The 13949-nt window shown below is 42.1% G+C and overlaps 1 protein-coding gene across 11 annotated transcripts in view; it reads left to right on the top strand.

The window, feature by feature from the left end:
• LOC101915770 (SAM and SH3 domain-containing protein 1) overlaps window positions 1–13949 on the top strand; it is a 569828-nt gene that overhangs the window by 506420 nt on the left and 49459 nt on the right. For 7 of the 11 annotated variants that reach the window (XM_055810042.1, XM_055810040.1, XM_055810041.1 and 4 more), the window contains 4 exons: window positions 559–609; window positions 720–769; window positions 11275–11315; window positions 12832–12918. In XM_055810042.1, the coding sequence (XP_055666017.1) occupies window positions 559–609; window positions 720–769; window positions 11275–11315; window positions 12832–12918 (229 nt within the window). Of the gene's footprint in view, window positions 1–558; window positions 610–719; window positions 770–11146; window positions 11247–11274; window positions 11316–12831; window positions 12919–13949 lie in introns of those variants that run through there. The other 4 variants (XM_055810044.1, XM_055810043.1, XM_055810050.1 and 1 more) reach the window with 2 other exon arrangements.

Below are 13949 nucleotides of genomic sequence, written 5' to 3'. Positions count from 1 at the left end.
AGTTCTGTCTTTCTCCATTGACTGTAAAGAGAGCCTGAATGACCAAGTCCTGGGGTAGGTGGTTATGTCCTAGATGTTTGAAGGAAGGCATTGAACTCTGGTCTGTTGACAAATTTCTGTGCAAGAAACTGGCCTTGCTGAAATGTATCTGAATCCTCTCAGTATTTTTAGCTCAAACAATGCTCTTTTAATGCCAGATTTTCCCCGTATATTCTTCTTGAAGTTAAATTTTGGGAAATGGCACTTGAACTGAACTAACAAATTGTGTGATGATCTAGTGAAAATAAAACGTTCCTCTTTCTATTTCGTTTTGAATCACTTCTGTCTGGCATTTTTACCTCTGTTTATATTCTCCAGTGATAAGGATAGAATTAACTGTTTTACTGGAGTATTTCAGAATTTATCCTGAAAGTGGTTCCTTCTGGTGAGGTTGGTGTTTCCCATTTGAATGGTTTTGATGTAGTCCTACATTCTGTTTTTCTTCCCCTTTTCTCCCCTTAAGTTCTATTCTTCCTAGTGTTTGGATAGTTCATTGACCTGACATTTGTTCTGTTTTAGGAGAAACCTGATGCCAGCCCCACATCTCTACAGCTGCGATCCCAGATTGAGGTAAGTACTTTGATTTTGATCATCCATTCATGTTTGTTTGTTCTTTGATTTGATACTGGGTGAAGGTTGCTCTCGTGTCTGCTCTCACTGCTACGTGTCTTCTTTTGCAGGAGTCACTTGGTCTAAGCAGCACCACATCAACACCCGACACTGAAAGAAAGTAAGTGAAGGCACAGGAGGTGAGAAAGGAGGGAGGGGGAATTTGTGTGTTTTCTTTTTCCTCGAAGTAAATTCAGTTTCGATTGTATTGGTGTTTCAAGGTTTCAGATCCAGCCGCTATTAATGAAACCTGTTTTGGAACCTGCTCCTTCTTTTGTTCTCGTTTGGCCTTTTATTATTTTGAGTTTTACAGGTGAGGGTTATCTTTTCTCCCCTCTGTGAGTGCTTAGGGTATGCATACACCAAGATGACTGGTAGTGATTTTTTTAGGAACATCACTGGTTTCACACTCTCCACAAATTAAACCTGCTTAAAAAATAACTTTCTGTGACTAGACCTAAATGCAGCCAAAAAGAGATAGGCGAGGGGAAGGGAGAGTTACTTAAATCACTTTCCTTTTCCTGTGCACTCCTGGGTTTGTAACTGTGCTTTTGAAGAAGGTGCCAAGGGAATGAAGTATTTAAAACCAAGTTAAAAGGAGCTTTAATTTTAACAGTCCTTAATAAAAACCTCTCTGTGAGGATTGAGAGGGTTTCTGTTTACTGTCACCTCCTGCTGCAATGTGTGTGCTTGTTTTCTGCTCCTCCTTCCTTTGATCCTAAGATCTTGGATCCCTACTGCTAAGGGTAACGTGCAGCAGTGCATGAAGACAACTGACACTGTATTTCCAGTTGCCTGCTCTTTGTGGGGTAGTGCCAGCTGGACTGATTCAGAGGGAGTATGTGGAATCCAGTTGTGATGTGATGCGCTTTTGTAAGGTTTAACAGTCTTGCATTTGAATATCTTCTAGTGATGCAATGCTGGATGGTAATAGGAAGGTTGTAAGAAATTGCCTCTCTTGCTCTTGCTAGTTCAGTAGGAGCATCAGTCCCAGAGGGAGCTCTGGTGGATGTGGGGTGTGGGACTCACCTCAGTGCTGGCGGTGTAGAAATCAGGTGTACAATAGGGACCAAGCTGCTTAGGGGCTTCCTGTGAGCTTGTCTGGAAGCTGGTTCATGCTAAAGATCTTGGAAAGTGATAAATTATCTTTTAGAGGTGCCTTGTCTGTCTTCATCACTCAGAGAGAAAGCAGTGATGGTTTGCTTGCGGTAGATGCTCTTTTTCAAAACAGCTTAAGACAGATAAGGTCAGTTTTACCTTGGATACCATCACTGCCCCCATGTTACATGCTGTTAACAGAGAAAGCCTAGAAGGCTTAGAGTTTGAAAGTGGTGCTTCAGATATTGAAACAGGGAAAAGGTATTTTGAAGGATACCTCCCTGTCCAACATTATAATGAAACAAGAAGTGCCAAGTGGATGGGATTGTAACCTGGGAAGTAAGCTTCCAAGGTTATACTGTAATCATGCTTTTTTCTTAGTCTCAAAGCACTTTCCCCATGGTAAATATCATCATCTCACCCCAGGTAAATAATAAGATAAAGGCCTTTCAGGAGGACCGCACACAGCTGGGAATAAACTCCTCTTACAAGTTCTAGCCAGCTTCCTAAATCGTGTCTCTGTGTAGGTGTTGTACCACAAATAACTGAGTGAGAAGACAGTACAAAACATCTTCTGAGTGACTATTCTCAAGTGCCCATTTACCTCTCTGAAAGGAAATTAACCTCATTATCTTAGTTCACATAGAAGGGACCTGTGATTTTTGTGGACCTTTCAAGAATGTGCCCTGTTTGAGGATTTTTCAGTCAGTTGAAGGGCATAGATGATTAACTTGATCAGACATAGGAGACAGGCACAGAGCAGGTTGTGTCAAATATTTATGGAGTAAGAAGCAAGGCAATGTGATGCACACTAATTGGGCAAGGTATTGAAAATGATAAATGATACCTACTCAATACTATACAAATTATTCAGAGCTGAAATTACATAAGCTTGTGCTGTTAGTTGACAGCCTGCCACTTCAATGCTGGTTTCATCCCTCTAGCTTGGAGAGCTGAATTATCACTGGAATTTTCCAGGGTGTCAGAGTTTATAAAATTGACCTGCAGGAAAATGACCACTTCAAGTCCATCTGATATGTCTGTACTTGCTACTAACATGTTGAATTTGATATTTTTCAGGGAAGGATAGCATATTGGCCTTTGAGAGGGTTTGTTAGGAGTTCAGTGTTTAGTTTATGGCTTTCATGTGAATTTGCTGTGTGGGCATGCTAAGAAACAGGAAAGCTTGTCCCTTTGGGGACACTGCTTTTGTGGCCCCCTCATAATGTGTGAATGATCTGGGGTAAACCTTTTACAAAAGTTCTTTTGTTGTGAGAAGACTCCAGTTTGCCGAACCTGAAACTTGATGCAGATGTGCATTGGTTTCTCATGTTTGAGAAACCCAGAAAGAGATTTGGGGGGACAAAAGAAAAAATTTGTCCCAGAATAGCCAACCAGATTTTCAGGAGCTGAAAATTCTGTTGTTGTGAGTACTCTTTTAAAGCTCAAGTAAAAGCTTGCCCGAGAAAAGTTTATATTTCTACATATTGAAAATATAAACATTTTCCTAGGGTGAGGTGAGTTGTTTCTGGTCTGGTGTTCTGAGCAGGTTGGTTCGGAAAATAAAAGCAGTCCGGTGGAAAAGCCTGTGCTGGGATAGGGAGGAGGGAGCAAGCAGTCAGCTGGAACGTGGTCGCTCTTGGTAGCTCCCTTGCCCAGTGCTGCTGCCTGCACACCCTGCAACTTAATGCTACTGAGGTCTAAAGTTTTAAAATAACACACCTGAATCGTTGTTTAATTTGCCAGAGTTGAGGGATTCCAGAAATAAAGAGGCTTTGAGGGAGTCTGGAAGAAGCTATGTTTGTTTTAACCTGGTTTGGTTTTCCATTTCTGTGGTGCCCAGCTGAAGGGAGAGCCTGACGAGCTCCACTGTACGCTGCACTGAAAACAGATTAGCCTTGGTGGTCTGTGGTAGGAAAAAATCCTGTTTCTGTGGACAAGCAGTGTATGTTCAGTCTTGCCTTGAATCTTACTAACCCTGCTGCCCAGTCTGTTCAAAGCCAGTGTGAAATAGGCTGGTGCCCTCAGTCCAGCAAGTTGCTCAACAAGTCTCTGTCAAGTGGGTGATGTGCTGTAACACAGAGGAGCAGTGGCAGTGCCTGAAGGGAGGCAAAAGGGGTTAAGTGAGCCTGGAGGTAGAGTTGCTTGTCACTTGAAGTCATTGTCCCTCCAAAAAGCATTTGGGGCAATACAGCCTTCCTGTACTGACAACACTGTTCCTGTTAACTAGTTGAAGCTACAAAAACCTGCACATATGAACCTGCTTTATGCATTATAAATGCCCTACCAAAGATGGTTTTGGTTTGATTGATCCTGACAAAGAGAGAAAAATCTTCACTCTAGCGAAGGCCTCTGAGATTTATGTAAATAACAACAAAGGCTACTGATGTGGCCTGAAAAGCTATCCATAAACAGCATAAAACAAAGTTATGTTTGTTCAAACTTTGCCTCACAATTGCTTTGTTTTTTTGGCCATACTGGAGTTCCTTCTGTAAATTGAAACAGTTGGTCAAGCTTCTGAGTCGTATAATCAGCAAATAACACAAAGCATGGAAGGAGATGCTTGTAACTTTCTTCTGTTAATAATAAATTTCATTTTCCTTGCCCTTTCCAAGATTCCCATCTCTTAAACTGCATTCTTGCTGTCAGCTGTGGTGCTAGCGTAACTTTGCAGATTCTCAGCGTGCCTTCAGCAAAGTGACGACAGTGATGCTACTCATTTTAAAGAAAAATCTCCCCAGAACTGCAGGTGCTCCTGTGTGGGCACAGTGACTTCTGTTTTGCCAGAAGAATCATCAAAGTAACAAATATGCAGTAAATGTGTTCTTAGCAGTTACTATGGCATCTTTGTCCCCATACCATGTTGATCTGGGGATGTATTGTATATACAATACTTATTATTTCGAAGTGATGGCAACACCCCAAGGATGTTTACTCAGGCAAGGGACTGAGCAGGGTTTCTCATAATTGTAAACAGAGCATTTAAAACAATGTAATCCAGCTTTTAGCCTGTTCCCATTTTTGAGCATTCAAGTCTACATGACAGACTGATGAGCTCTGCATGTTTGCCAGGAAATCCAGGTTAAATCCAGTCCCCTGAACTCAGGCTTCTGCATCCTGATTCTCATCCTGTTTTTAGAAGAACTGGGGATGTTGCAGGGGGGAAGTTGTGTGTTTTTCCTCTTGGGAAATAGATGTGTTTGCTGTCAGTTTGCTCCAGCAGCTTCTGGGCAAGTTTCAAATGTGGTGTATTAGACAACTGCCAGGAAAGACAAGGAAGTGGGCGAGAGACCCAAGAGCACTTCATATAGATAGGATGAGGTACAGACATTCCTATATAATTTTTTTTTCTTTGCAGCTGCTAGAGAAAGGAAGGACAAAAAACATGTGAGGTAACAGTTGTGTCTGTATCTGGTGTTTCACAGACATTCCCCCCACCTTCACGTGGCTGTGGGTGTTACGAATTGTCACCTCCTACATGAATCACCTGCTGTTCCTTGAACTGTACCGCTCAAGCATGCTCCTGACCAAGTAAATGGTCATACTTCATATTGAGTGCCACAATTCATCCTGCTGTACTCCTCAGCCTGTACTCCTAAATCCCAGACTCTGCCAGAGCAGGGAGTTGAGCAGAAACAGACTTTTTGAGCAGAAGGTGCTGGAGAAAAGCACGCACATGTGGGGTGTAGGCAGCACAGGGCAGCATTGCTCAGGGGCTTTGCATTCCCCTGGCATGGGGGAGCTGCTGTGCCTCTTGGCAGCTGTGTCCTCAACACTCGTGTTTCAGCTGCTCCCGAGAGTGAATGTCTTTGTCGTCCTCTCTGTGTGTGCAGGATGTCATACATCTTCAACCAAGTTCCTCACACATTACAGTTTAGCCAGATCTCTGTTGGGAATGTCAGAGGACGAGTTATAGGCTGCTCAGGCATTATGGCTTTCACTGAGGTCGTTAGCAGGCAACCAGTGAGGCCACAACACAAGTGGCTGCTATCTGCACACTGTCCTCTCTGCAGGAGAGACTATTGACTGAACCAGTTTTTAAGGATTTTCTGTAATGGATGTGCTATAGTAAAGCCAGTCGCTGTCCTGTAGTATAAACTTGAACTCCAAATCAGCCTAAGGCTGGGAGAGTGCCCGCAGTTCAGTGTTCCCATCTTCCACAGTGATTTTCAGTGAAAGCAGCAGCCTCTTTAAAAATGGTTTGGTTTTGCAAAAGGGTTCATGCAAGGCTCAGTTCTGCCCCATCTGGTACAGTAATCTACTGGCCTGTGCCAGTAGTTTTTAACACTAGATTTCCTAATCCTCTTCCCCTGCAGCATCCAAACTGCAGGTCAGACTTTGAATGCAGGAGGTTATTAAATTATCCCTCCAGGTCATGGAGGGGGGTGCTTAAATTCTATCACGTTTGATTCTGGCAACTTCTCACGGTGCCCAAATTAACTTTGGCAGGTATTTGTAAGCTCATCTGCACAGAAAGAGGAGTGCAGATCTGACAGAGGACGTGAGGCAGAGACAGGGCAGAAACTGAGAAGAACAAAGCCAAAAACAAACAAATCCCCCAAACCAAGGATGCTAAAAGCTGTGCTTAATTACTAACAGAATAAATTGTTCCTTTTGCATAGTTTAAAAATGGCAAGGAATATTGGGAGAAAAAGAAGAGTGAGCTTGCTGTATTTGAGATGTCTGCATTTAAGATAGGGGTTTTTTAATACCCCATGCTTGCAGGAATCAAAAAGAATCAGTGAATGTGTATGGCCCTGTTTTCACTTGTTTGAGGCCTGATTTAGTCAAAGCCAAATTATTCATGCTGCCTTTAAACAGCCTCCTCAAGAGAAGTAGGGCAGGAAACTCCCACAATAACCCGCACAATGGGAGTGAGAGGCCAGCCAAACACCGCCTGGGACACGTGAGGAGGGAAACCAGTGCGCCTTTGAGCAGCTGGGAGAAGATTTCAAGCCTGGTAATTTTGTACGAGGAAGCATGAAGGGTGCCTTTCACGAGAAAGTCCAACTTGTTGCAGCTAGTCGACATGGCACATAGTGAGCAACGAATGTGGAACAGGGGTGCATTGCGTGCAGTACGTTGGGCCCTGCTCTTGCTGTCGAAGAGTTTTTAGCTGGCAATTGTCTGCCTCCTGGTTGGGACCAACCGGCCAGTTATTAAATTTGTGACGTAGCCCCATCTGCCTGCTGCCAGTCACCAGACCGAGCCTGTGGGACCAAACGTGGTGGCTTCCGTGCTGGTAATGGTAGAAAACACACATACACACACATGGCCCACAAGCAGCTCAGTGTTTGTTTCCACTGAGAAAGTTTTGACCTGCTTAAAGAGCCATTGCTATGGAAACCTAATGAGAAGATAATTGAATGAAATGTCTTTGCTTTTGGTCCCTTTCTCACACTGGTGCCAGCAAGGTCAGAACCTTGCAGGCCTGCTTTCTCTTCAGGTTCATGCAAATTTGAAAAAAATACTAAAGGCTCATTTTCTTCCCTGTGCCAGCTCTGGTTAGATAAATTATCTTGTATTCAGTCAGGAGCAGTTACAAGTCTGTCAGTTTTTCATACTAATTATGTGACTGGGCCATTTCTAATGCACGCAGATAACCAAATGGCTTTGCAGCAGAGCCAGCATGGGCTTTTGCATCAGTTTATTCACTGCTATGAATGTGCATAATATTTGTAGATTGAAAGTCCCATCCAAAGCATTTTCCTCAATGGGCTATAAATAGTCATTGGAAAGGAATAAGAGGGCCACTATCAGTTTATTGAAGATCATAACAGTAGTGATTTCATTATCAGATGGTGCTATCTATGCACCTGTGGATTTTATGGTCCGTAAATGAGATGCGGCCATGTGTTAAAGCACATCTGCATTTAAAATACTTAGTGTTGAAACAAAAACCCATCAGAAATCCCATCATTCTCAGTTCCCATGTTTGTTCTGTTTTGAGAATGATGAGCTTTCAAAAATCAACAGGCACATTCATGAAAGCAGCACATGGTGTCACTTGTTTCCTTTCCCAGTTCTGCAGTGTACCAGCACATTCTCGTCTCAGGGCACGTATGACTGTGTCTATTGTAAAATCAACCACTCTGTATGTGAGATAAGCACTGGTGCTTTACCGTCCGAGATCAGAATCAGTCCGGTGTTAACAGGAAGAGCTGTAGCCTAGTAGCTCGATGCAGCCTAGTTAAAACCCATCTTAATAATAAGATGGGGTTTATATATATTTATATATATAATACATTCTCAGTTGGCTTGTGATACAAACGTGTGCATTGGTTCTTCCCTGCGCTCCAAGTTTTGGAGCCTACCTCCAGGATTCAAGAGTTAACTTATAAAAGGGAGGGATTGCTTAGGTATAGCAAAGTCATCCCCACTGCAGCGCTTTTATGGAAAGATAGATTCAAAGACAGTTTTGGATGCCTGGGTTTGCCATTGTTCATACAAAACCCACAGGCTGCAAAAGAAGAACCAGAAGTGCCCTCCAGAGGCAGTCCTCATGTCCAGACCTTTGTTGTCAAAGAGGTCTGGGCTCTGTCTTTCAAGCACTCCCTTAAAAGCAGATTATGGGTTGATAAGAAAGTACTCCTTCCCTCTGGCCATAAATCTTTTTTTCTTCCTTCTTGTTTGAACACATACCCATACATTTCTGCTATATGCTGTGACAGAGTACATTCCATGTGAAAGCTTGCTAATGAAGTTGTACATCAGACCACAACAAAAATGAAGGCCTCCATGGTGGAGTAATGGCATTTGGCTCCCTTTCAGACACACAGTGCTGAAACTTCTGCCAAGTGTCACTGCATCATTAACTTTCAGTACAAGTTATCAGTCTGTGAATGGAAGAACACAAATCACTTTCAGTGCACGTTCACAGAGGAGCTGCAGATTTAACAAAGTAAGAGAGTGTAATTGGCAAATCAAACATGCATCGACTCTGAGATACTGTGGAATTTTTCACCAGACATCTAGGAAGTAAAACGCTTGATTGATTTCACTGAAGATTTTTAAGCATCAAGAGTTGTCTGGTGGAACTAAAAAGCAGGTGCCTTATCAGGCTCTATGTGTTAGTTTTGCCGACATTTCCATCTCTTCAGGCCAGCTGTTAGCATTTTCAAGGTCAGCTCAGGCATGGAAGATTTCCTCTTTAGGGAATGCATGAAATAATAATTGGAATTTGCATCCTCTGATGAAACTCAGCATAGTTCTTAAATCAGTTATAAATGAGAAGGTGGTCTGCTTGCTGTGGATCCTACTCTTCTCATCACACCCCCTAGCTCAGGCACATCAGAAGTTTGCTCCTACTGCTCTTCCCTTTCCTTGGAGGCCACCATGTGATGAGTTGGTGGCCTGAGGCTCATTCCCAGTGAACAGATGTCCACATCACAAGCATTACCACTACACCTGCTATGTACTTGCATCGTTGTTAGCAACTGCGCCAAGAGAAGAAAAGGATTAAAATGGATTTGGAGCTGAAGAGCACAAGAGACTGCCTCTCTGCTTCGAGGCTGATTTCACTAGTGAGGCAGAGTTCTGACAGATTTCATTTTCTAAGGGTGGTGATTTAGTGCGTTTCACAGATACTAAATTCATTTAAGATAAATAGAATAACTGCTTGATGGGTGACGTTTATGCTCGGGTGCAAAATGTGTAGTGGATTCATTCTGTCAGTTCCAATGGGACCATGGCTTTGTTTTTATTTGGTTGCCTCCCTGTACAAGTCCACATACTTTTTACCCGATTTACCTTTATTTAGAAAAGTACTTGCTGACAACTTTACTTTTAAGTAAAGTTTTTAAGTGTCTGGATGAAATCCTGGCCATGTTGAAAGTCTTTAAATTTTGACAGTGGCTTTGCTGGAGTTTTTACCCAGAAAGTATGGGGTGGTTTGTATTTTGTTATTCACGCTTCTTAAAAGCTAAATGTTTGGTGGTGTATCACCTATATCATTAACTTTTCCCTTTCAAGGGTAAACTTTGTCAGCAGGGAAAACAATACTAAATGTCTCCTTCAGTCTTGTTCAATGCAAATCTGAAATTTGGTTGCTTCAATTAGTTTTCAGTTTGTACTGGATTAAATTTTTAATCAGTCTGAGGCTGAAGGAAGTTACAATTCAGAGCTCTGCTGTGCCAAGCTCTCCTTGTCTAGATGAATTTCTAAATCAAACTGAAACTTCATACTGTCTCATTTTCCCTTCAATGATGTCTTTGCAAATGGATGAGCATGGTTTTTATGCTTACGAAACATTGGCCAGTAATTGCTTAGATCTTCTAAACTCTGACCTGGCTTGAACTAAAAATTTTAAGTGGTTTTACTGAATTGATCAAAAACTCTTCATTGCCCTCTTCTGGGGACCTAAGAAAACGCAAGGAGCCTGTGCAAACCCTGTGGAGAGCAACAAGAGTATGGCTAACATGTATTGTTATATGGCCTCATTCAAAGAACGATTTGGCTTGAGGTCTTCTCAGTACGCTGGGGTATGCATGTTTCCATTCTGCATGGCTGCAGTACAGTCACCGCACAATAGGGCATTGTCATGTCGTGGGGCCAAGCGCTCAGCAAAGACACTGTGCAGCAATGCTTTGCACTTGGAGCCTCCAGCAAAGCCATTGAAGCTGGCAGAAGTCATTTCACTGGCTTGGCACAGCGTGGTTACATAGCGATTCCCATAGAAAGGCTTCAAAGAATACCCCAAGATTTGGTAATTTCTATTAGCTCCATTTATACCAACAGGAAAAAAAAGGCAATGAAGCGGGGTGATGTTGTCTCATCAGAGATCCCACAATGAACCGCTGGCACTGAGTTGGAATCCATTATGGAAAACTGGTTCAATGAACATAAAGACCGAGAACAAAAGATTTACTTACTATTTTAGTGGGTTGTTTGTAAAGTCCATGTTCTGTCTCTCCAGCTAGCTTTTGAGGAAGGGAGCATGCACTGCTGGGAAAGCACACAGAAGGGACTCAGGAGAAAGCTGTAGTCTCCAGTCATCTGTGGTCACACTTCACTGGTCTGGACAAGCTTTCTTCACCTTGGTTTTCTGTGTCTACTCCTCTCATCCCCCCAGTGGCTTCTGAAAATGTAATGAGTGCATATTTATAAAGCATTTTCCGATGAAAAACAAATAGGCTGAAAACAGTTAACACAGCTAAATAAATACAGCATCCCAGTGCTGCAGTTTCTAAGGCAGCCAAATTACTGTTTTACAAATGGAAAGGAGGAAAGTATGTGAAAAATTGTTTTTCTGAGGGATCCCTAGACTGCTTTGCCTTAACCATGAGTTTCTGTCAGTATGTATTTTTCTCCTTTTTTTAAGGAGAGGAGGAACTTTAAGAGGGGAACTCAGTTACTGTGGTCAGACGAGTGGGTCCAGGTTTTGTTTCCAGCTTGCTGTGTTGGGAAGAAAAGGGAAGAGAAAACAGCTCATGATACGTTGTGTGGAAACTGTAATTTACTGTAATCAGACAGCTCCCACGAAATGTGAGAAGCCTGCATCAGTAAGTCAATTTCTCTTTTTTGTCCTAGACTCTCCATTCATAAATCCAGTTCGGAAGAAGGCTCTGTAGGTCAGTATATTTCATTTCATTTCATGAACAGGTTTTGAGTTTTGCTTGTTCTGGGATGTGAAGAGCTGAGTAAACACAATGCTGGCAGAAGTCAGCAGCCTTTGTGTGTGTGGGGAGGGTGAGTCTCAGCAGCTTTAAGTTGGATGTTGGGTGCCTCAGTGATCACTGAGACTGTCATGTGTTAAATACGCATCTTTTGACTTCTATTGAATTTCAAATGTCTGCATGTTAGATTGCTACTAGCCTATCCATTTGTATTGTGAAAATTGCCACCACTAGTGAATAACTGGGGTTTCTGTTTTTTGTTCATCATCCAGAGTGTCTTCCTTTGTTTCTGAAATACTTTGCAATCTTAAATATGTATTTTTCATTGTCTTTCATTTTTTTTTCTTTTAAACTTACTATAATTAGTTCATATTGCTGTCCTAACAATAGTTGAGCTGATACAATTCTGGACAAATTCTGTTTTGCTCATTGGAGAGGAAAAGAAAAACTGAGAGGTTTGCGGAGGGGGTGGGTGCGGTATGTGTGTAATGTTTTTTGTAGAGACATTTCCATACAGTTAAAACTTAAGATGTGTTTCTGAGAGTCAGTAAACCCAGCTCTAGGTCTTCTAGGGTGAGATCCAAAATACTGTAGTCACATGCTGAAGCTCAGCGGCAGAGTGTAAACTGTGTTCCTTTTAATTTTTCAAAAGCAGAGGGATGAAGTAACTCTTTATCAGTAGCGTTTCTACCAGATCAGGCACAGTGTGTTCTCTTGCAGGTGGCATAAACTTTATAGCATGTGCCTTGGTTAATTCAACAGAACAGAGATATATGCCCTACTTTGAGCCAGATCCCATTTCTTTTTTTAGCCAAAGTATTTAATTCTGGGCCATCAAGCCATATGTAGATCTGATACTAATGGACATGGAGACCCAGCCTTTTGCAGTCCAGGCATACCAAGAGCAAGAGTCAGATGTAGCTGACAGTCTCATAAAATTTCTCATGCCAAGTAGCAGAATGTGTGTGTGTATGGGTGTGCATGTGTGTGTGCATTTATATATATGTAAACTATTTCTTTTCTGTATAAATGTGCACACGCATACTAGAAAATGACTTATCTTAAGCTAGGCTTAAGCTGCATAATTGTGGTTCAGTTAAAGAGAATAAACCAACAAAATACTTCAAAACCACTTCCAGACTTGACATTAACAACTGAACAGATATCAAAATGAATGTAAAGTATTTTCTGTTTATAATTCAGAATACGTAAGTTACTGGCTTATCTCAGTCCTCTATAGCATTGGCAATCATAAAAGAATGTGCATTTCCCTGAAATAGCTACGTCAGCATAGTTCTAGTACAGAATAAATCAAGAAAAACAGAAAAATTGAGATTTTTTTTTATTCTTGTTTTTGACTTAGAAAGTACAACTTAATGCTTGAAAGCTTCTCTAGCATTCACTAACTAATGTTTCTTTCTGAAATTCTTTTTCCCTTTCCCGTCATCCTCCCTCCCCACTTTTCTTTCAGGGAAAGCAGACTGGAAAAAGAAAAATAAGTTTTTTTGGCAGAATTTCCGAAAGAACCAGAAAAGTCTAATGAGGCAGACTTCAAAAGGTAAACCTTTTTTAAGGACACACAACCTAACCATATAAAATAGAAGGAGCCAGCATCACAAAGGAGTAAAATACATTTGGAACCGTGTGGCAGTTGGGGGTCTGTGAATCTGGAAGTGTTACAGGTTTGGGTCATCGTGGCAAGGCTCAGAAAAGTGAGTCATATTTTGTGAGGGCACAGGAGTGCAGACGTGAGGCTGGGGTGCCTTCGGTCCTGACTGTCAGCGACAGCACATGCACAAAGTTATGCAGTTAATATGGATTTGTAAGTAGTATCTGTAAATGAACAAGACGGGGGTTTTTGCACATCCTGACTTGATGAAAGAAATGCTGATCTGTTTTAATTGGAAGGATGTTTCTTCTTTCTTGGGCATTTGGTTATTTTGACCTGTTTGCTTCAGGATTGATGCCACTTAAACTGTCAGTCATCTTTCTCTAGTTCTTCTCTGAAAGGTGCAGCTATGCATTGCTTTAAGTATTTCCCTTCATACAGAAAATTTCTGTTTCCCCACGTGTATCTGTTAGATTCTTGTGTTGCAAACATGCTTCTCCATGTCATTATGTCTCTGTTCAGCTGGATTCTGAAAGACGACAGGAACCCGCTTAGGAGGTCAAAAAGGGGCACATTTACACTCTCACATGGACATGTGGGTCCTAACCAGCTCTCAAGGCGATTTGTAACTGTCCACGCTGACATGCCAAGCGCATACCAAAAGGACAGGTCCTGGAGGTGAAAGCCCCAATACATCCAGCACCTTGTGCCAGCTCAGTGACCAATTAGATAGCCTGGATAGATCTGGGGGACATGGCCAGGCCATAGCAGAGAGCTGCAAGGGCCCAGCACGCTGTTCCTGAAAAGGCTTCCTGTCCGCTCTGGCAGCTGACTACGGTATTTCTCAGGGCTGAGTGCAGGACTTCTCTGGCGTTAGCTCTTTCTGTTTTGATTCTTGTCTTTCAGGGTCAATAACTGTAATTGTGATGACAGTCACTTTTTATTTCTTCTTATCATGCTCTGTTGCTTTCAGAGTCGAA

Source organism: Falco peregrinus, chromosome 7 (genome assembly GCF_023634155.1).
Source record: "Falco peregrinus isolate bFalPer1 chromosome 7, bFalPer1.pri, whole genome shotgun sequence".
Classification (NCBI taxonomy): Eukaryota; Metazoa; Chordata; class Aves; order Falconiformes; family Falconidae; genus Falco; species Falco peregrinus.
This window is presented reverse-complemented; position numbering and strand designations above follow the sequence as displayed.